The 23,608-nt window shown below is 42.0% G+C and overlaps 1 protein-coding gene across 2 annotated transcripts in view; it reads left to right on the top strand.

The window, feature by feature from the left end:
• The first annotated feature begins 5,001 nt into the window (after nt 1-5,001).
• The window catches only part of Bmper (BMP binding endothelial regulator), a 235,002-nt gene continuing 216,395 nt past the window's right edge, over nt 5,002-23,608 (top strand). For both annotated transcript variants that reach the window (XM_076863824.2, XM_076863834.2), the window contains exons 1-2: nt 5,002-5,134; nt 6,179-6,264. In XM_076863824.2, the coding sequence (XP_076719939.2) occupies nt 5,002-5,134; nt 6,179-6,264 (219 nt within the window). The remainder of the gene's footprint in view (nt 5,135-6,178; nt 6,265-23,608) is intronic.

Here is a 23,608-nt window from a genome sequence, read left to right on the forward strand (position 1 = left end):
TCTTGATCCTATCATCTTTATCAAAACACTCTGTTAAAAATGGATAAGCTTCTTAGTCTTTAAGGTTACAAAAGATGAAGAAAAATGATTCAATAAAGTAAGATGAGGTTAATGGTTAATAACTCAATTTCAATAATGGTCATATATAAACTAGACCAATATCACTGAGATGGTGCTTAGGCCACTGTTCCAACTCCCCTCCTCCCTTCAGAAAAGTAATTTCAGAGTCTCTGAGTATTTTGGAATTACATGAGAGTTCGGGACACTGGCTGAATCTAAAGGACTTCTCACTAGCCTCATTTGATGCCTAGCTATCTCTGAATGATGACACACAAAGCAAACTAGTAGCAAAGCACAGAAGAGAGTACAGTTCTTTCGCATTCTAGCCTAGTGATCTAAGAATAAACTCCCTGTTCAACTGATGAGCTCAGTTGTGGTCTGCTTTTTATGGTGTTACAACTTGTATAGTTGGTTCCAGTTCAGTTCAATAAATATTTGAGTAGCTATCACGCCAGCTCTGTAACTTTAATTTGCATCATATCTAAAATATCCCATGGTCTTTTCCTATAATTCTTATGACTCATAATCCAAGAAGGCAGAATATTTGTAATGGAAAGCACCACCATCAGGGAGCCAGAAGAACTCTGTTTAAATGGGCTATGCCATTGAGTAACCATGTGACCCTGGGCAAATCATTTCCCTCTAAGTCTTTAGATTTCTGACTTTGAAAGAGAAAGGGCAAAGAGGAGGTTTATATGATTTCTAAGATCTGCAGTTCTTTAAAAAATAGTTGAAATTGGCATTTCTTTTCTTTTTTGGGTGGGGTGGGGGACTGGGGATTCCACCCAGGGGCACATTACCACTGAGCTACATCCCCTGTCTTTTCTATTTCTAAAATTTTGAGATAGGATCTCACTAAGTTGCTGAGGCTGGCCTGAAACTTGTGATCCTTCTGCTTTAGCCTCCCGAGTCTCTAGGATTAAAGGCATGAGCCACTGCGCCCCACTGAAAGTAGCGTTTCTATTTTCATCCCAAGAAGAATCATATAACCACTGCTTAAGATGTTGAGAAAAGACGATCCATGTGCGTCATCCACTCTATCGCCCAAACCTTTCAAGCATGTGAAATGGTGCACTCCTGTATCATGATCAGTACTGACCAGACATTCAGATTGCTGAATACACCTGCAGAAATAATTTCCCTTCTAAAGAAATAATTTCCCTTTCTTGTGGGTCATCTGGGGTTGATCCCTCAAATGCTATCCATACACTCCTCACCATCTTCATGGTTCCCATCAGATTCTGCCCAGTCAACAGATAGGCCCAATAGAATTACTGCTCCCCATTTTCTTTGGAAATCCTGTGTTTCTCTAGTCTTACTCTGGCTTTTCCCAGATTGCCCTTCCTTCATTCCAAGCTCAGCTCCTGGTGCCACCTCCTTCAGGAAGCTTGATCTCTGTTTTTCAGATTATTAAGGCAGGTTATCTCCTCCGCTTATCTTCACTTCCTACCTTGCACATATTATATAAGTATGCTTTATCCCTTTTACTAGACCATAAGGTCCTTCATGAGATGATCCATTATCAAGTCTAAAATCAAGTCTACATGCCTATCCTGGTGTTTTTTGTAAGTATAACCCTCATAAATGCATGAGGGTTAGGGTAGGGTTCCTTCCCTCCCCTTGGTTGGTATCACAATTCCTTTACCCTGGTTCCTTGTTGAAAGGTTTATTTATTTCTATTTTTGGGAAGCTGGGTTGAAGTGATTTCTCTGGAAGTAACTTTGGGACTTAAAATCACATTACTAAGTTGTATATTCAGTTTAATTTTTCAGTGAGAAGTCAGCATCATAGATTTGAGAAGAGTTGAAGACAATTTCTCTTATCCCAGGCCTCTCTCCCTTTCTGTATGATTGAGTTATACATTTTAGAGAGCAAGAGGAGACAACACTTTGTCCACCTGAGCCTGGGGTAGGCCATGAGTTAAATTGGTCTTTGCACTCCATTGCCTCTTTACCTTTGAAAGAAGTTGTAATCAGAGTCAAACATACATTTTTTTTTTTCCCCTCTTTTTGATTCTAGTGAACGTCATTTGGATGGTACAACCTTTTGGGTTAAACGTAAACACAGATCTATGTGCCTTTCAGTGCAGGTGTTTTCTTTTGGCCCCTGAATTAATTCAGTCTTAATGGGCAGAGACCAATAGGCCTAGGCTGACACTTTAAGAGTGGTTGCAGCAGCTGTAGATGCATGGGGAAACATTCTGATAATCTCTTTGGGGGAAAGCCGCTTTTTAAGAATTAGGGCCCTTTTATGAAGAGGGCAGCACATTATAATAAACAGGAAGAAAAGCCAGGCTTGCCAAAGGCTTCTGTAGATCTTTCCCATTTGCAAACTTCCAGGCAGATGAAAATGTTTTCCAGGTGGTTTTTGAATTTACACTTAGGGGGAAGGTTCCAATGCATCCCAAAGCACCATGCCACCTGTTACAGAAATGCCACAAGTACCTAAATTCCACATAAAGATATTTTTCATGTAAACTGTGAGGATATGTGACGGCTGCCAGGGAAGGCATATCAAACATATATGCACATGCTTCGGATGTCTTGCAATTCTATAGTGTGTGTTTATTCAAATCTACTGATGTCTAGGGAATAAAAGTTCTCCCAACTCTAGATTATTCACTTTTCCTTAAGTAAGTCATGCTCAACAATTTGATCTAAAAACTATCCAGGGAGATTTTTTTTTTTTTTTTTTTTTTTTTTTTACATAGAGGAGGTAGTGGTTTTGACTGATTGTACTTATCTGCAACATTACATGTTTTATTTCAAACCAGTTACTGCAGGAAGTAAAATCTGGGTGTAGAGATTCTGTATAATTAGTAAATACATGGATTTTCAAGAAGCTGCCTGGCCATGGCGTTATTTGGGGGAAAAACGGCAACCACATCATCTCCTTTCTCTTTTAATTTAAGTTTCACACTAAAAAATCTGTTTTGAGAGGGAAATGGAGCATGTTAAGCTAATGACAGCTTTCCCTTCTCTCACTTTCCCCACATCATTGCAAAGTGCTCCTATCAGCTGGTTGTTGTGTTGGGATGTTGGCAATGCGCACTCATTAAGCGAGTCCACCAAATCACTGGGGGTGGTGGTGGTGGTGGTGGAATCAAACCGCCAAAACAAAACAAAACAAAACAAAAAAACAAAAACAAAAATGGGGAAGGGTTAAGATGAAGCTAGACGAAACACGTAAGCAAACAGACTCATTTACTTTCGAAGATACGGTTTCTACCAACAGCCCACACATTTGCCTGGAGACTCTTAGGTCCATTCCAGTCCCGTGGGGTGGGGTGGGGTCGGGGGGGTCTGCGCGGGGAAATGCTTGGCCTGTCAATGATTTGCTGTTAGGATCTATTCAGGCTGATTTGCCGCTGGGAGGATGGGCATGCGGGTACCTTGTGCCCATTCTTGGAAGAGCAGAAGCCTGTGTCCCCTAATGGGCCCCAGACACAGCTGATCACTAGGCTCCAACATTTGCCAAGCGTCCCTTACCCACCTCACGCCTTTATAATATAGCTACAAAAATTCTCCTCTCCTGGACTGCATCTCTTTGAGTAGAGGGTGCCACTGCTTGAGTGGGAGGTCTCCATTCAGCTGCTGGGATCAAAGGATCGGACTCCCTGATACCAGGGCTGCAGAAGCAAGAAGTCTGCAGCCGGGGCAGCAGCGGAGACTGCACACCCAGCAGCAGCTGAGGCCGCCGCAGCGGCGGCCCCAGCTAGAGATTAGCTGCCGGACCGCACGGCGGATCCCTCCCTCTTTCGCGGGTGAATGAATGATTAGTCCAATAGCACCTCCCCGCCCCAGTGCACCCGAGGTTGGAAGGGAGGAGTTTCTGAGTGACTGTTCCTCTTTTTAAGGGCGAAAGGCGTTTGTCTGCCCCAGTCCGTTTATTAATCGACCTTGCGTGTGGTTTCAACTTGTCTTGCCCAGTGTCAAGGCTCTCAGACGCATAAGCACATAGAGCACTGATCTCTAAGAACACCCGTCCCTCCGACTGCTCAGCCGCGCTAGTCTGGTGCCTCTCCGCCTCCAGAAAGAAGCAAAACGGGGTGGGAAAAGTTGTAGGGAGACTAATGCGTCCGGTTTCTTGTTCCTTCCCAAAGCCGGGATACCCGGGCTGAGCAGAGGTGTTGAGGCGCCCCTGAGCCCCATTTTTTTCCCTCAAAGGGCTAGGGCACCCCGGCGCGAGCGTGGGTGGTGAGGCATCCCGGGTGGAGGGGAGGGCTACTCAGGAAAAGGAGGAGGCGGCGAGCGCCCTGGGCAGTGGAGACGCGCCTTCCCGGCTCGGATCGGCGCCCTGGGGAGGGTGGCCTTCCAGAGGAGTTGGGGAACCAGCTGGACGCTGGGCCGAGACGTGCTCTAGGCGCTGGTATCATCCAGCTCTCCTGTGCCCGGGCGCCCCCAGCGGGTTCCGGGAGGTGCCCGGTGCGTCCAATTCTCCCGCGCCGGAGGGCTGGTAGGGCCAGCGGGAGCTGCGGAGTGCGGGAGTGGAGGACGCCCCGGCAGCCGCAGCCGCTGCGCCGGGAGCAGTAGCTGCAACCGGCCGCTGGCGGCGGACCGGCTGTGCGCATTCGGCAGCGTTGCCGCTCCTCTCCGTCTATCTCTGGCCGCTCTGACATCCCCTCCTCCCGGCCCCTCTCTGGAGTGGAGGGGAGGACTCCTAACCCGCGGCAAGCAACTCCCTTAGGGGAGAAAAAGCTGCCTTGGACGATCCTGGCCGCAGGACCCCTCCTCCCTGGGCGCCCCCAACCCCTCGCCTCGCCCCCTCCCCCTTCCCCCCTCCCCCGCCCGCTCCCGCCCGGCTCCCGGGCGCCCGCCTCCCTCCTTCGCGGACTGTCTCCCGACACGCCGGCTGAAAGCCCTTTTTGACTGCGAGCGGCGGCAGCGGAGCAGAGGCGGCGGCGCGGGACCTGCAGTCGCCCGGGATTCCCTCCAGGTGACGATGCTCTGGTTCTCCGGCGTCAGGGCTCTGGCTGAGCGTCCCTGCCGGCGCTCGCCTGGGATTACCTGCTGCGTCTTGCTGCTCCTCAATTGCTCGGGGGTCCCAATGTCTCTGGCTTCCTCCTTCTTGACAGGTAGGGGAGGGCGCGGGAGGGACTGACCCTCCGGACGCTGGTTTGGTACTTGGGAGAAGAGGCGCTGGATTGCCCCGGAGATGGGAGGGTAGGGAGAGCGCACCACCACGGTGCCTGCCTGCCTGCCCGCGATGGGGTTGAAGGGAAGCTGGGGTGAAGGTGTGGGAAGGCTGTGAGTAGGTGGAGAGGTTGAGGGCTGAGGACTGGTGTCTTCTATGTGGTGATTATAAATATTCTATTTGTAGTTGAGAAATTTCTTAATTTATTTTTTGTATTTTCCTCCACCCTTATTTTTCTCGTTTCCTGATATCCAACTAAGAAAAAAATTGCGCGGTTTTCCGCCCACCCTCCTTTAGCAGTTTATCGGATTTCAATATCTCTACTGTGCTAGTCGGTGCTTTTTAAAGCATTGGCTTTCCAAATCTTCAATTAAAAAAAAAAAACTATCATTTTTAAGAAGAAGAATAATAGCAGGATATAATAATTATATGTTTTCAAGCAGGTGAAGATCTCAGCTGCTAGTCTGAAGGACATACTTTACTGACACCTGGTGCAGAAAAGAAAATGTTGAATCAATTTCTAAGAGAAGAGAAAAGAGGATTGCATTTCAAAAAGTGATTTCAACCCACGACAGCATGAGGCAGATCCATGTAAAAGGCCTGCTTATAGACAGAGTCCTGAATTTATTTCAAATTAAAAATCTTCCCTAATGGTCAATTTGAATTTTTTGCATGTGGGGGTGTGTGCCTAGCTGAAATATTTTCACAAAGCAGAAGTTAAAGATTCAGTGAAATACTTGGAATTGTGTTTAACATCTGAGAATAGAAGATCTATCAACATATTACAGTTTTTTTAAAAATCTGTTTAAACAATACTATTTAAAATACATTTTAGGAGGTTTTTTTTTTGGTGAGTTTGATAACAAAACTCATTAAGAATTTCTGGAATTTGGGTAGATGTTTCAAGAAGGACTAATGTGAAAATTTAAGATTTTGTAAAATGCCAAATAAAGGTTTACATAAATTTTTTTTTCTTTCTTTTCAGGTTCTGTTGCAAAATGTGAAAATGAGGGTGAAGTTCTACAGATTCCATTTATCACAGACAACCCTTGCATAATGTGTGTGTGCTTGGTAAGTGTGGAGATCAGGTAAAATGAACTCAATTGCTCTGTGGACAAGGTGAATCCATTAAATGTAATAATATAACCAGATTTTAAAATTTGTTATTAGTTATCACAAAATTGAATATAACTGTGACATAGTTTGTGCATTGAATTCGGCTCATTTTCTGAGTTTTTAGGGTTCTGGCAATTTCCATTTTATCAGGCTTAGAATTCTTCTCATTGACATCATCTTTACAGAAGTTAAGTGTAAGATGGACTTTGTATGACACTGTTTCAATGAATATTACAGTCTGCAATGTCTATTCTTCCTAATGGCTACTGCTACCAAATCATTGATAGCTACCAAACTTTCTGCATTGGTTCTTTCATCTAAGCTCAGCAGGAAAATGATAACATTTAAGCATAAAGGTCAAGGATAAGGTATATAAGAGAGATGACTCCCACAAAGGACAAACATGAAGACAAGATGTAATCTTGGATTTCTTTCTTAGACTTCTTTGCTTGTTATACACCAGCCTCTCAAATACAGTCTTCGTTTCTGATTTGGAAGCATAATCAGACAGACCAATTTCATTCTCAATAGAAAATGATGCTTAGCTGACAGCTACTTAGTTATCACTGGCTGATGACAGTAGATTCAAACAAATAATTTGTTTCAAGTTACTTTAACTTAATAGTTAATGATAAGTCTAATAAGTAACCACTTGGGGAAGATTAAGTTATATAAATAAGAATTCTTAGATGAATCACAAGGAACAACATTTTTGCTGAAGAGTGTTTTGCCATGCCAATCACTTTTGGCAAAACTTACTCAAAAACTACACATCACAAACCCCTGTTGGAAGTACATAAGGCAGTCAAATGCAAAGCCCAAAAGTGATAGATGGATATTTGTTACCAGATCAGCATGCCCTGTGGAACTGGAGAGGGGATCCATCTCTATTTAGGCAAAAGCCAAGCTATCTGGATTTAAAGCCAAATCTTTTCCTGATAAGAGATGAGTTAATGCTGTAAAATGACAAATGGGTGAAGATGAGAAGGTAAAGGCCTATATCTAATGATATAGCCCGCTCGACTTTGAAGACTAAGGAAACCAACAGAAACAAGTAAAAAGACATCACATTTGCTCAGATGATAAATACTGCTGCCTAATCAAAAGAGATAAGAAAGCGGGTTCTTCAGATTTTGTGGTTATAAGCTGCTATGTTAATGATCTTTACTAAAGAACTTGTTGAAAAGAAGTTTTAAGTTTTTATTCAGTTACAGATTTAAAAATGCTCTCACTGTGTGTATCTTTTTTCATTTCCTTCATCTGGATAATGTGAATGAATTATTTTATCTTACTCTCTTCAGTGAAAATTGTCCTGACCAAGTAATATTTAAATATGCTGAGAATTCCACTGTGAAAACATTGTTTTTCTCTTTGGCAATATTACTATTTATAAAGTTTAAATAAATACACAGTTTGAATTTTGCATACGGCTCCCAAATAACATTATGAAGAATTCCCCACATGGTGTTCTTCCTTTTCAGTACTCTACCCCAGTGGGAAATAGTGCCCTTCTTGGAAAGTGGAGATTTTAGTAATAGGGAAATAGGTGTTAAAATACTGTAGTTTTGAAGGTAAAGTGTGAATAGATAAAAATGTGAAGAGAAAAGATGCATCAGTTGGAATTTGAGTGGGAATGATAGTTATTTAAGAAAACTATCAATTGCCTACCTAAGCGTAGTAGATCTTTACATCTGTAACATTTAGGCAGCATTTAGAGGCATCTATCTGCCTTGGATGCTGTCAGAAGTCCTTTCTCAGGACCTTGGCAGTTGGACTCACCCATTATCCAGGAGGCCCATAGAGCTCTTTCCTTAGCTAGCGGCTCAGTGATATGTCACCATGACCTTTGCAGGGATTTAGGATTATGGGCCCAAGCTGTCACAGTCATTATTGCTTCTAAACCTTTGCAGAGACTTGGTAAAACTGAGTCAGATAGATAGCTGACCATTTTTTCTCTTTATGTATGTTATTGTGGTTTTCTGTTGGACCTACTGTATTCCATGGATTTCAAATCTGGCCACTTGGCCAGGAGGTTGCTTGGCATTTTTATACTTAGTTTGAAAAGTAGATATATTTAGCAGATTGATAATATTAGCAAGCAAACATTTTATGAAACACTTTTTACTTTCCAGGCACTTATCTAACCCTGCTTTATTTAATTTGATCCTCACAAAAATCCTTTGAGGGGTTTTCCTTCTGTTTTACAAATGAGGAAACTGGAAATGTAGGAGGCTAGGTAGCTAGTGAAAGTTGCATTTTATATGCAACTTATATATGATATTTACTATTTTATTCACTAGAATGGCAGTGCTGACACTCAGTCTCAGGTTTGTCTGTCTCTAGGTCACTAGCCTAGAAGCAGAATAAATAGGCTATTTGTTAATTTAAAGGCAGGAGAAAGCAGGCAGGGTAAGAGTGGGGATAAAAGACCATCTAAATTATTTTACATTTTGGCATTCCATGAATTATTTTATTTTTTTTCTCCTGGAGTCTTTTGGGAGTTTGGTTAGTTAACATTTGTTAATCACATTATATGAAAGGAAAATCTCGTTATGATTTCAGCTGACCTGCCGGGAGTGTTGGTCTTGAGTTAGGTTTATGTATATTAAGAAGGTACGTAATAGTCTCAACTGAACTTTGGATAAAGAAAATAGTCATATTTAGTTTGTGTTGGTCCACCCTTTTGGCAGAAAGATACCTAAGGCTGGGCTTAAGCTCATATCTTATTTCATAACATGTACTAAAAAAAAAAAAAAAAACCCAACCTCAACGTATGCTTAAAAAAAGATGTAAAATGTTACAGTTGGGAGGAAATCAGTGGCACAAAGTCCTACATATAATTACAGTGTTGAAGCTTGCAAAACCCCACAAGATCAGCTTGGCCTGATTTAAAATTTTAAGCTCCGGAATATTTCAAAGGTGGAATGAGCTCATTTCTGTGGAGATTTCGAGGATGACAGTGGCTGCAGTAGCCACTGCGTAATTTTATTCTCATTTATCACCGTCTGCCTAGACTTGAGCATCTTGCCAGAACCAGTCACAGTTTAAGAATAACCTGTTTGTTAGTGGATGATGGAATCACCTTTTAAAGTAGGTGGCCCATAATGCTTCAGGTCCTGTCTACTCAAGGAGTAGCATTTGGAGGCATTAGCCTCGGACCAGGTTCCAAGATCTCAGGAAAGAGGTAGGCAGTTTAGGTTAAAGATGCATGTGCTTTGTTGTTTACTGAGAAAACAAAGCACAGCCTTCTCCTGCCTTACAAAATGATCTTTTATGGGACCAAGGGAGGGAGGCCCAGACGTCTTACTGTTAGTTTGATTTCCCCCTTCTTGCCAGAGTTGTTTTTCCCATAATTCTCAGGAAAATACATTGGTGCCCACTAGGAAGACTAGCTGGAGGGAGCCAGCCACACCTAGGTAAATGAATCTGAAGCAATTCTCTGGGTCTTTGGGCATCCCCAAATCTATCAACTGTACATGAGAAGGGGTACTCACACTTCTCAGCCCTTTCCCTCCTAACTGTATCACAGGAGGAAATGGTGGAAGCCAGTGAGTTGGGTCCAGGATTGGAAACCTGAGAAAACTTTGGAGGCTGGGACTCAGAAAACCAGAAGTCAGAGCTTAGTTTGGCATACATTTTGTTCAGCAGAAAACATTATTCTGAGGTTGAAATTTCCTCTTTTAAATCCAGAGGTGCAATGTAGAAATGGACCCTTTGCTCATAAAAAGCCATGTGAAATTCAGTGTTATAAGAAGTAGGGCCCCACCTATCTCGGAGCCAACCAAATAGTGAAAACAGAGCGGACCTTGTCTGTTCTCTTCCACTTTTTCTGTGACAGGAATCCTCTATCGCTAAGCAAGTAGCTCCCAGCATCTCAGCCTCTCTTGGGTGCTTTATCTGCATCAAATCCTTGTGTTTTTCACTGTCCATGTTATAACTGGCTGGAGAACAGATATATATTATTTGAGCAAGTGTTAGGCATGTGTTTGAGAATCAGGGAGATAAGGTTGCAGCAGGATTCAATTGGTGTTTTTTCTTTTCTTTTTTTTTTTTTTTTTTTTGTGTGTGTGTGGTGTGAAAGAGCAGGGAAAAGATATAAAGTGCCAGGTTGTGTTCAGAGAGCTAGAGTGCTTAGTATATCCATATGTATGTGGATTGCCATACTTTTCTCAAAACTATTAGGTATCGTTCATTGATTTTGGATGCTCACTGAGGAAGCGATCAGATTTGTTTATTTATTTTTATTCTGTTTAGAAGGTGATGTGGCCAATTGCCTTTCAAGAGAACAGCTTTGAGGGATGTACCAGGGTTGTGCTGGCACATTCACAAATATCAGCTCTGAGGCAGTTATTCTTATCCACAGTTTACTCAGGCTCAGAGAAACAGAGCAAATCTCCTGAGGTCACACAGTAACTGAGAGACAGAATTAGGATGTGAAGCCACTTTATTATCTACTAAACCAATGTGCTTCTAGTAGTTCTTTACTACTTAAAAATGTCTATAGACACCTTCAGAGGCTTCAGAGGATAGTTTCAGCTTCTACAGAGCTAACCTAGATCTCCTTGCAGGGAGTTAGAATGGTTTTTGATCTTGTAGCATAAGCCAAGTCTGGAACTTGGAGAGGCCTTCATGGGAAGATGCAGCTTTTGACTGCATTTTTGGAAAAGAGGCATAGGCATCCAACCAGCCTGGTTCAAGTCTAACTCACGATGAACTTGAAACAGTTACCTCACTTTCCTAAACCTCCGTTTCCTCATCTGGACAGTGAAAGGGAAATCAACCTCTAGCTCATAAAGTTGCCATGAGAATTAAATGAGATACAACACATAAAGTTTGGCCCAGAGCATGACAGATAGAAAGCTGTCTGGAATGATTTGCTTTTGCTGTTGTTGATGATGGTATAAAAATGCTCATCATCACTTTTGTGGAATAGGTTGCAAAGGTTCATCAGAAAAAGATACAAAGAGAAGCTGATAGAGAAAAGCCTTAATGATGCCAAGCCCACCATGTTTATGAACAGTTACGTTAGTAACATTTATCGAGTTTTTCTGTTCCTCCAGGCTTGGACCTGGCTGATCTAGGCTGTTTCCTTATTGGTCCAGTGTTCTATGGGCCCTGGTGTAAGTTTTCCCCTTACTCTCTATTAAACATTAAAAAAATCTTTCCATGGAAGCGGGACCTCCTTCTTTGCAGAGTATTTACATCTCTGTGCCTGTGGGGTCACCTTCACTTGTACTTTTATTGGCAGAGAGATAGGGTCGGGACTCGGAGTGCTGTAATTCTGGAAAAACTGCCTAGTGGGCTGGCACCACGGGGATTTTCCTGGCCCGCCTTGTGGAAGTCTCTCGACCCTGTTCCAGACCCGACTGTTTTTGCTGCCGACTTACTCCTTGTTCCCTTCCCCATCCCGTTTCCAACCCACTTTCCTTTGGTTTCGCGATGTTGGTCTTTACCATATGCGTCAACAGCGCCTCGATGGCAGCCTGCATTTGAAACATGGGGAATGATGCTAAGGAGAGAGATCCTGCCCCTTCTGGAATACCACAAATAGGGCAGGGAAGAGGAGATAATGGGAAAAGTCAGGCAAAGCAAAACGTTGGAAAATAAAACCAGTTAATAATAACGTATCAAAATGTCAGAAAATAAAACCAGCTAATAATAACATATTGGACAAACAGAGGGTATCAGTTTTTCGCACCCTCTTCTGTGGCACTTCCGCCTGGCTGGTGGCATACAGAATCCTTTGTGCTATGAAAGAATACAAATAACACCACCTCACGGCACTGGGAGGTCAAGTGTGCTTGTTGAACTTAGTTAAGATCAGCAAATGAGGTGGGTGTATATTTTAAGACTCTTGATTCCCAGTCCTAATTCTATAAAATACCGCTCAAGGCACTAGGGATATAGCAGGTCATAAATTCAATAATATTATTCTTTCTTCTGGCTTTCCACACCTCATCCCTGCTTCTATTTTGTTTCTATATTTTTAGCTTTCTCTGCATTTGAAGAATAGTGCTGGTTGGGTCCCCTTGAGGAGACAAAGACCAGTAGGACTACAATTTGGTGAGAGAGACAGAGACATGCATGAGAACATTTATGGGAGCACCAGAAAAACTCTAAGATAGACTTGAATCCACGTCCGAAGGGGATTGTAGACAGTTTCTGGCTAGAGCATGTGGGACCTTGGTCGGGGAAAGGCAAAGTCCAGGAAAGACCCAGAGTGTGTTTGGGCTATGTGGAGATGGCAGAGTCCAGCATGCCCAGAGCTCCAATGGAACTGGAGATAGAGCATACTTGGGAACTGCCCTGGCGAGTCCCTGAAATGCGATAGTGATATCCGTTCCATTCATGTTATGGGAGGAGCCATTGAATATTTTCACGCAGTCACGTGGCACAACAAGCAGTGTTATTTATATGCCTCTAGGAGGTTTTGAGGGGGATGTTTAAATGGAGAGAGTGGAGTTTGGACAACAGACTGCAGGGATGTAGTGTGGTCAGGTGATAGCAGCATCCTGGAGCAGGGTGGGCAGTGGAGATGGAAAGGAGTTGGGATAAACCAATGTTTCACAATCTTTCCAATTCCCTTAACTACTTTCCAGTTCTGAAATATTTGGATAAACAGATCCAAACAACTCCCAATAAGACACAGCCAGTAGAAGGCAGTAGTCATTGCAGTGGAAAGATGTGTAGGGTGTCTCTAGCACAGCCACCTTGCTAATCATGTTTCATTCCTAAAGCAGGGTGCTGCTGCTACTGGAATAGAAAATGGTTTACCTCCTGAAGCTCCCTCTCAAAATTCTATTTGGGTGCCAGCTGTCTCCTCATACTCAAACAGTGATATGCGGCTGCAACTTTCATTTGGCAAAGTATTCATCCTGATGGATATGATATGGCCTATGCTCAATGGTAGAACACATTTTACACATCAATCAAAAACTGGGCAATTCACCTTTAAAATGTACACCACTAGACTTGAGAACCACTAGACTCCAAGAGGCATTTTGGAGCCCAAGTTGGTAGCACTTGGCAAGAAAATAGATGGCAGATGTGAAAGAATGGGGTAAATTGAAGGGAATTTTGAGCATTCTAGCCAGTGACAGCATGGGAAGAAAAGAGGTTAGGGAGGTGGGAGGGTGGGTGGTAAGCTTAGATGTGATGGGGGACCATAGGCTCTTAAAAACATGGATCTGGGTCTTAGTAGAGAAATCAGGATTAGAAGAGCAGTTTGTTAACTGCATAGAAATGATCTTCATTGGATTCATGTTCATTGGATTAGATGAAGGGGAATAAAGGGAAGGGAAGAGAATGGGAATAGGAAAGACAGTCAAATGAATTGGACATCACTTTCCTATGTTCGTATATGAATACACAACAAGTGAAACTCCACATCACGTACAGCCACAAGAATGGAATCCTAATTACAATAAGTTTTACCCCATGTATGTATAATATGTCAAAATATACTCTACTTTAATGTATATCTAGGAAAAACAAATTAAAAAAAAGAAAATGTTTGAACAAGACAACAACCAACAGTATTAAATCTTACAAAGTGGTAGATTGGGCAGTTCTAGAAGATTACCAAAGAAAGAACTCATCACCATGTCCTTGGACTATTTGAAACAATAAACAATGGTCCCATCTCCCTAGCACCTACTGCACATTTGCACATGGAATCAAATTGATCATAGGTAGGGTTTGTTGGCACCCCATTTGGCATGCATCCAGAACTAAGATCACAAAAGAGGATATTGAAAATTAAAAAAATCACAAATTTCCAAACTTGTATTTTAAAAGATCTTAGCAAAAGAGAGTGCATAGATATCATACGACATTTTAAAGGTACCAAAACAAAACTAATTTCATGGATAGAAGTAATGTACTTCTGCCAAACATTGTTGGAATGTTTCTATAATTCCCTACAAAATGGCCACATTGAGACATTTTTTACTAGGAATAAGAGCAACAATATAAAAGAGTCTGACTAATATAAAAATTTACTATTATAAACTTTCAAGTTTGCTCTATTAAACTGTTAATGGTGCCTTAAAAATATTATGATATAATTTAATATCTTTGAATCACGTCTTCACGTAAAATATTTTCTCTTTTCATCAAATTTTTAATGCTCATTTTGTTGGTGAGCCACGGCTGTGGGGGTTTTGGTGTCTGATATTATGGATTCAGGTTTTATCCAGGTGACCTGATAGCTGTACATCTCTGACCAAGCACTTTGGCCTCTCTGAACTTTAGTTGTGAGGACTGGGAAAGTCACTAATGGTGTGTGTGACTTCTAGAAGACCTCAATAGGCTGTTGTAGCCATTAACTCAGGTGATGTGAGTAGGTTAAATGTGATGGATATTTGTGAAAGCCTTTTATAAACAGTGTAAAGGAATTATTATGAAGGGCAAGGACTTAAATAGAAGAAGGTCAAATCCAGTCATTCCCTGATATCTGTGAGGGACTAGTTCCAAGACCCCTGCAGTTATTAAAACCCTCAGGTGCTCAAGTCCCTTATATAAAATGATGTAGCATTTGCATATAACTTACACAATCCTCCCATATACTTTAAATCATCTCTAGATTACTTATAATACCTAATTTGACATAAATGTTATATGAGTATTTGTTATATTGTATTGCTTAGAGAATAACAAGAAAAAAAGCCTACACATGTTCAGTATGGATGCATATTTTTTTCCTGAAGTATTTTCAGTCCATACTTGGTTGAACCCATGGATGCAGATTGTTAACTGTACCTGCCACAAACCCGCTTTTAAGAACATACTTTAAAGAATACATTCTTTTAGAATGACAGGGTATTTCCCATTAATTGCTGTATGGCTTTGGGTAAGTTGCCAAATATGTCTGTATCTCAACATTTCTGTTTTCATCATGATGCTCTTATTAGATGGTAAGTTAACAATGTAAAATTCTCCCAACAAATTCTGAAACTTAGAACACACTTCAGAAGTGATAGCTACTGCCACTCTCTAATTTCTATAGAACTATTGCCCCTGGGATCCTTCTAAGAAGTGAATAAATGGACTGTTCTTAATACAGTTTATTGTCAATACCTGTGTCACATTTGTAATCTGGATTTCTTTCAGGTAGACAATGAAACTTCAGTAGAAGTAGCTGCTGTCCTTTGTATGCAAAGATGGAAAGCCTTGGTATTTAGGGTTTAGTAAGGTGGGTTGTTCCTTCATTTTTCACCTTCAAGGATTTACTCTCTCGATCTGTGTCCATCCACGGACAACTAATCAGTGTCGTTTTCCCAGGGGGGCTCCATTGTTGTTTTATGGCACTTGCCACTGAGTTATAAATATGGCGGGAGGGAAGCAAAGATGTGAAACTAGTCACTTAGTGAAACCCAGAACTTGATGTTTCTGAGTCCTTTTCATTTTAAAGAGTATGGCACGATCGTAGATAGGGCAAAGGGGAGGGAGGGGAAGAGAGGGGGCAAGGGGGTAAGAAAGATGGTGGAATGAGATGGACATCATTACCCTAAGTACAGGTATGAAGACACAAATGGTGTGAATATACTTTGTATACACCCAGAGACATGAAAAATTGTGCTCTATATGTATACTATGAATTGAAAGGTATTCGGTCATGTATAACAAATTAGAGTAAATAAATAAATTAAAAAAGTATGGCACAGTCCAGGGTCTTCTCCAACCAGCCACCGTCACCTGAGGAATGGGGCCTCATCCTAAGGGGTCAACCCAGATGGCCCAGACTGGCTGGACTTGGACATGTGGCCCTACACATTCACAGAGCTTTGTGTGCTTGTGACCAGTGGCCCTTCAACTCCCCCAAGAGCCTCCTTTTGCTTCTCTTTAAGAGAATGTTCTGCCTTGTTGGGAAGTTACTCAGGCAGATTCATGTCTTAAGGGCTGAGGTCCTCGAGTGTAAGAAGCTCATGTCTGCCTACCACGTAGCTACAGTGACAGGTCCACAACCTTGGGACTTGAGTGGGAGTAGGGCTGGAAGTTTCCTGTTTATAGTTCGTGTTGTTAACACTTGGGATAGCTCCCCCCAGAAGGGAACTCCAAGTTCCAAAACATGACTCTCCCAGAGAGTTTGTCACAGAAGGTCACCCTCCTCTATGAAAGACATCCTAAATAATCATCACCAAAACACTTTTTTTTCCTCCTTCAAAAGGAATGCAATTGCATCTGAAAATATAGGGTCATATACACCTCGAGGCCTGCTTTTATTCGCGATGAAAGGAACATTCCCTCGTACAGGAGGATCCTGCTGTCACAAGCAGAAATGTTGACGACAAGGCAGGAGGTGTGGAGAAGGGGGGTTCTGAGACCAGCTCACCTCTACTTCCAAAAGTCACAGTGAAGAATGTCTACGGATCCCTGGAGCTGGCATTCCCCAGACGTTTCAGGCCGTTCAGTCAGGCCAACACTGAAATCTTGACTCAAGCCGTGGTGTTTATATTAGGTTTTGGATGTTAGCTCCCTTGGCTTCTGGGAGCTGACTCTGTTGAAAATTATGTTTTTCTTTTAAGGACAAAGGCCTTATTGTATGTACATGTTGTGTAGTGTAATGAGCTTTCTTTCTTTTTTCCTTTTTTTTTTTTTTTTTAAATCCTAGGTAATGGGTGGTACTAACCCAGATCTGCCAGTTGAGAATTCACAGATCTGTGAACCGACTGGCGATTTTAAGGCTTCACATGGGTGATTCCATAAGAGAAAACGACAGGGTGGGCTGAGTGGTATCTTCACTGACCACAGCATGTCCCCCAAGGGCCCTACCATAAAATGGCTCTGAGAGAGGACCTGGAACATGAGCACTGGTACCTCAGTACCACTTCAAAGAGAATGACGGTGACAATAAAAATTGAGAAGATAGTGATCATCACATTTTTAACTTATAAAAACACACATTTCCAAAATAAGTCTTGTGTTCTTGGTAAAATAAATAGATTTTGGCCAGATGGCTGTTCGTGGCTGCCAGTGCTGTAGGCGTAGGCCGGGCACCTTATTTTTAGGCTCAGTGTGGTCGCTTGGCCTCTGTAGAAGCTTTAGGTCTTTTTAGCTGTGGGTGACCTCAGGGAGACCATTCCAGGAGAGACCCGCCTGGCCCATGGAAACGAGGTACAAAAACCGGAGGACCTGAAGCTGCCCTTCCATTTCGTTGGGTCTCAGTGAGAAACATTTTTTTAGTATCTTTTTCTTAACAATTTTCCCTTTCTCATTAAACATTTTTTATTTCTTGATATGTATCATTTGAGGTTCTTCTCTGAGTGTAATTGTGAACTGTAGTAATAACATTAAGGTTCCTTTAACCCTTCCCTGCTGTCTTCTTAACAAAATAATGACATTAATTCTTTTTCATGCCTATTCATAGAGCGTCTTATTGAAAAATATGGGGGGATTCTTTTTCCATTTTTGTTTTCTATTTGAAGAGAACTTTTTGGTGACTTGCTCCTTCTTGGCTCAGAGTGCATGGCCAGCTTCCTGACAGTGGTGGGGGGGCTCACAGCTTCTGTCTCCGGTAAAGTCTTTTCTGCCATATTTGACTCTCTCATTTGGTTCTTTTATTTCTCAGAAGTTCATGAATTCTGGTGGTGGTCATGGCCTCCTGGGTCTCTCTTGCTTTGTGGATTTATGGTGTAAAAGCAGTAGCATTAAGACATTCACATAGCAGTGCTTTTTAATCTCAGGGGACACTGTTGCGCTGAATGAGAGGATATGGAAGATTAGCCAGACATTTTCCCTCTTGGGAGCCGCTATGCCTAAACAGTTAGGTTCCACCATGGGCCTGTGTTTATCCCTGGGGGGAATGGGCCTGTTAGACTTTGAGTTGTGGTGATTTCCTGTTTTCAAGCACATGTGAAACAGTGGTTCTGGTGCCCAGTGGGACCCACGCGAGTCAGCGGGGAGCCCCATTAGCACATAGGTGCAGCATGGAAATCCTTGACCAGAAGAGTCTCAGCTCAGAATTTGTGGAGTAGTTGCTTAGCAGGGAAGTAGGCAGAAACCTGTCATTTTTGGGGGTCTCAGTGGCTGGGATGAATCTGTTGGAGAAAGTAGCTCTTTCTCTCTGCTGAGATATGTTGGAAAGGCACGTACCAGGGACAGTAGCTTCTTTTTCCTCTCTGAGAGTATGTGTGTATGGGTGAGGAGTTGGGATTTATTATAAGCAGTGAATTATTATTATTTTTTTCTGTTTCATGTAAACCATATCATGGGTGAGGGCAAAGAGAAATTTTCATAAATTGCTTTGCATACTAGTTGGCTGTGTTTCAGTAATCTAGAGCCCTATATTTTGGTATTAAGGCATTTTTATATTTACCTCCTGCTGATCTATAGAAACAGCAATTTCATGTGGTCCAATCTAATATATATTTTGAGCACCTTTAGACTTCTTCAAGTCAGATATTTACCTGGACAGATGATTGCAATGTACTTGAATAAGGAAACCTTTAAATCCAGAATGAATTTCCACTGGGTTTGTAAACTAAAAATAAAATGTGGTGATAGAATAAAACACTTCTCAATCTGCGATATGGTAAAGTGCTTCTCAATCTGTGAAGCTTCAACTCCAAGTTAATGAGCTCTTTGTACATCCTCCAGATCCCTCTGAGGGTGGCTGGCAATGGGGGGAGACAGGCTTAGTGGGGAAGCACACGGTAGGGCCTCTGCAGGACATATGGGAACTGCATTGCAGGACTGAAGCAGGAAAATGATTGATTGATGGTCATTAAACCTGTCACATATTTATTGAACATTTATGTTAATAATGTCCTGAGGCACTGCAAGATTGGAGAAATCCTTTGTACCTGAACAAAAAGATTAAACTATATTTGAGAAAGTTTTGAAGTTAGATATATTTTATTGCTTTAGAGGTCTTTGAAAATTGATTAACTTATACAAACCAGAGATAATAACTCTGAGCTGGAATATTTGATTAGTCAAAGTAAACAGATTCCTTGACTGTGCTAGATTTTATATATTTATGTATATGTATTATGCATTTAATATAATATTTGAATAATGACTTTAGTATACAAACTACATTCTATCACTGGAGAGTCTAAAAGGAAAATGAGCTTGAGGTGTAACCACTAGTTGTGTTTTGGACCCATAGATGATTTTGCTCTGGTCTCTGGCAGCCCTGCCCCTTCCTCCCTCACACACTTTAATTTTGACTACCTGTCTTCTCTCACATGGTCGTAGATCGTTAACAAGTTAGTGGTTAAGAGTTTTGCCTTTAGTTTCCTCTGTTCTCCCCCAGACCCCAGCGGTGGTGGCTGTCACATTTTAATGTGCATAAGAACCACCAGGGAGTTTGCTAAAAATGCACAGTTCCCATGCCGTACTCCAGAGACCAGAGAAGCTTAGAGGCTGGTCTTTAACAGACTCTTTCCAAATGAGGTTTAATGGAAAGGGAAGGACATATAAATAGAAACCTAAGTAATTATGATCATATTTAAATATTGGTAAAGTTCTGCTGAAATTCTGTTGAAATTAGTGCAAAATTTATAAGAGGTCAACTATCAATTACATGATATTGTTTGTGTGATGCTTTCACAGAATTATCATGAGCATTAACCATCTTCAGTGAAGTGGTACTTGTCCTCTTCAGATCATCTCTATCGAACCCCCCCTAGTTGTTTGAACCCTATATGTTGAATACTTTTATTATAACCCTTATTCCTGCCTCCCCTGAATTTTTACTAATTATTTACGTAGTCATGTTTCTTTACTAGAAATTATGTTTCATTAGGGCAGGAATAGAATTTATTTCTTCTCAGGATCACTGGAAGCATCAAGAATAGTGCCTTGCAAGTTTCAATAAATCCACTAGGTGGATTTGAGAAAAATGAACTTCAGACTGTCCCCAGGTTATGGGCACAATGTTTATTTGTGCCCATAACCTGGGGACAGTCTGAAGTTCATTTTTCCTCAAAGCCACCCAGTGAGATCAGACCGACTTTCTCCAGAAACCTATTTCATAGTTCAGATTAGTAAGGCTCCGAAAAACAAAGCAGAGCAAAGATCACACAGCAAACCAGTGAGACTTGGGATTACATTCAAGTACAGGACTCTTGTTCCATCCTGGGTCGACTCCACTAAAACATCTCTGAGAGAATGCTTCCTAACCACAAGGGTTGAGAACACACCCCGAGGGCCGAGCGAGAGAGACCCAGCAAATAGCTTCCCTTGGGATTATGTTTTGAACAGTCTTGTGGTCCAGTTAGGTAGAGTCCTGACTGGCGCCTTTGGGTGGGACAGCCTGACCCACTGGGTTGCTGCCAGCCTCTTCATGTGCTGGATTCCCACAGGGATGCACTCTGTTTCCTGTGGTCTCTCTGTGATGGGCAGCAGCTGCAGGATGAAGCTGATGTGACGTCTGTTTGTTGCTTCTTCAGCACGAGCCAACTAGATGTAGCAACTTGACCAAACAGCCAAGGTTTTATGACTGACCTGGTGGGATCCAGCAGCATCTGGAGGAACCAGAGGCGAGTAAGAGGAGTCCAGGGCCAGGTGAAGCAGATTTTAGAGACTCCTTACCCAGCCCACAAATTGCTACAGGAAGCTATTTCACAGCAGGAACCTTTCTTGTTCAGAATGGATCCATTCTGGGAAATTTTTTCTGTCTCCATTTGCTTCCCTCTTTCTGCCCATACCTTCCTCTTCCTGTTCAGGGAGAGTGTGAAGTCAAGCTGTCCAGGTTCTGATTCACGTCACCTTCATATAATTCTTGGTCAGGTTGCTACACAGTTTGCCATATTTTTAGTGAGAATCTTGATTACAGAAAATTTAAAGGAGATTGGCATTCCACCGTTCCAGGGGTTCACCTTTATCTTCTCCATCTTTGTTAGTTTTTGAGCTGTGTTATTCTCTTGCTCTGTCATTAGCCTAGCATTTCCATGATGTCACTGCTCTCCATATTTTGTGCCTTGTTTTTCTCAGTCTCAGTTTCTAATTCCTGGTTTTAGCCTGGTTCTGAAATATACCATCAGGTATTATGGCAGAATGGTCATTCTTCCTACACATAAGCTGCACAGGGTTATGGGCAGTGTGCTGTGTGGAGCTTTCTGGGTTTGGTGGAGTCGGATGATCTGGTGGAGAGCCAGAGGATAGCCATTTGTGACTATGATTAAGGGGTCAAGAGAAGTGCTGTGGGGATCGTGGTGTGGCTGGCTCAGAGCAGAGTCAAGTGCCCAGGTGGGGGTTCAGTAAATATTTTTCACTAATGATGATGATGTGCTGATATAATTTCTCCTGGTGAAGAGATTGTCCAGGAGAAACTTGAACAGCCTTCAGTATGTGGGAAGGAAATTCTATGTTGAGAGGACAGAGAGCAATACTAATCCTAAAATTGCAACATATCATTAGCTTCAGTTTCTCCTTAGACCTAGAGTGAGCCCCTAGTTGCTTATAGGGTCTTGGATTCTCTGTGTCTTGGCTGGTTCTTCCTGGTAAGTGCAAGCTCTTTCCTGGATCTTTGGATCCTACTTATGCTGCAAAGACAAAGTATCACTGTCATGCTTTTGGGGATCAGAAATGGAAAGCTTTTGGGGATCAGAAATTGAAAAGAAGGTCTGACTGTGATCTCTATTCATGGCAGGGATCTGACTTTAGGACTTTGTATAACTGAGAAGGAGAACTTACGTCAAGAGATTTCTCCCTTTCAGTTTTTTTTTTCAGATCTATTTCTAATGTTCTATTACCCCCTCACCCATCTTAGATATTGATCTGGCATTTGTTCACTAAGCTCCAGTGGGTCTGAGCCTTCTTGTTTGGGCATATTAATCCAAGACCTTTACCTTGGCATTCTCAGCACTTCTAGCCAATTGGAAGTCTCCAAATCTTAAATCTGTTCCCTTAGAGATGTGGATTGGAAGGCAAGGTGGCTACTAACACTGGGGATAAAGAGTGACCAATGGGTCAAGACAGCATCTCCTGGAGCCCTGCACGGTGGGTGCTGCTATGCCCTGTGGTATCTTGGTCTCTAATACCTGGCATGGTGGCAGGTGCTGAGAGAAGGTGACCTCTGGTGGTCACTGAGTTAACATATACTCTCAACCAGTGGTCACATACAGTTGTAAATCCACACCCGTGTGTAAGTACTTACATGTGTACACTCCCTCCGCGTTTGCATGATGGATTTATAAGGATTATGCTATTTGACTTTTCTTTGGCCTTTCTTTTCACCAGATCTTCCTTATCTTCTTAAACTTTACATATTGAAAGACCCAACCAAAATGTTTCCTACATTTCTCTATTCCATAAGTGATTCTGTAGAGATCTCTATATGTTGTTAGTTCCCACATTTATGTTCCCAGTCCCCTCACTGTTAAATCCTGAGTGATATATCCATATGTCCTCTTGGAATCTCTGTGTGAATGTCTAGCAGCAACCCAAATTTAAAAAGTCCCCAAAGGAGATTTGATTGTCCACTTCTTCCATAAACCAGGTCCTTTCCAGGAAGCTGCCTTGCTTCATTCACTCAGCCCTCCAACTATGTGGACCTTGATTCCTTCCTCTATTGTCTCTTGGGTTCAATCTCTTAGCAATCTTGACAACAAAGCCTGGAGAATATATCTGATAATTTCTAACTATTGCAGTTATCACTCTTGCCTTTAGATTATACATTATCAATGATTTAAAGATCTACAGATTATTTCACTTATTTGAGAAAAAAAACAACAACACCCTTTGGTGATATCTCATCTCTCCCAGAATCAAGTTAGAAGATCACAGCCTACAAGGCCTTATTCTATATGACTCCAGACAACACCTCTGACTCTATGTCTCAAACCCTCCTCACTTTTCACTCTGCTCCAACACTCCTGGGCTCCTCCTTTCTTTTGCATAATCCAGGACCTTCTCCACAGAATGTTTGCACTAGCTCTTGTGCCTGGAACGCCCTTATCCAATGTATTTGCATATTCTTATTCCTTCATTCAGGTGTCTGTTTCCTTACCAGAGGGTCGTCTTCTGACCATTGATACCCACCAGCACTATCCTCTTATCATTATGTTCTCTCATTCTGCTTCGTCTTCCCCAGAGCCCTCACAGTACCTGTCACATCATACACATGTTTGTTCCTAGCAGTCTTCTCTGTTAGAATGCTAACTCTGTATGGACATGGTCTCTCTAAGGCTCATGACATACTCACAGTGTCTGGGACAGTGAAGGCAGAGCCCATTCAGTATATATTTGTTGGATGAGTGAGTTTGTGCCATTGGTGTTTATTTATTTTTTTATTCAATAATTTTAAGGTCTCATTCTCTTCCCTCCAAGGAAATGATATACTTTCTACTGT

The sequence above is a fragment of the Callospermophilus lateralis genome, chromosome 1 (genome assembly GCF_048772815.1).
Source record: "Callospermophilus lateralis isolate mCalLat2 chromosome 1, mCalLat2.hap1, whole genome shotgun sequence".
Taxonomy (NCBI): domain Eukaryota; kingdom Metazoa; phylum Chordata; class Mammalia; order Rodentia; family Sciuridae; genus Callospermophilus; species Callospermophilus lateralis.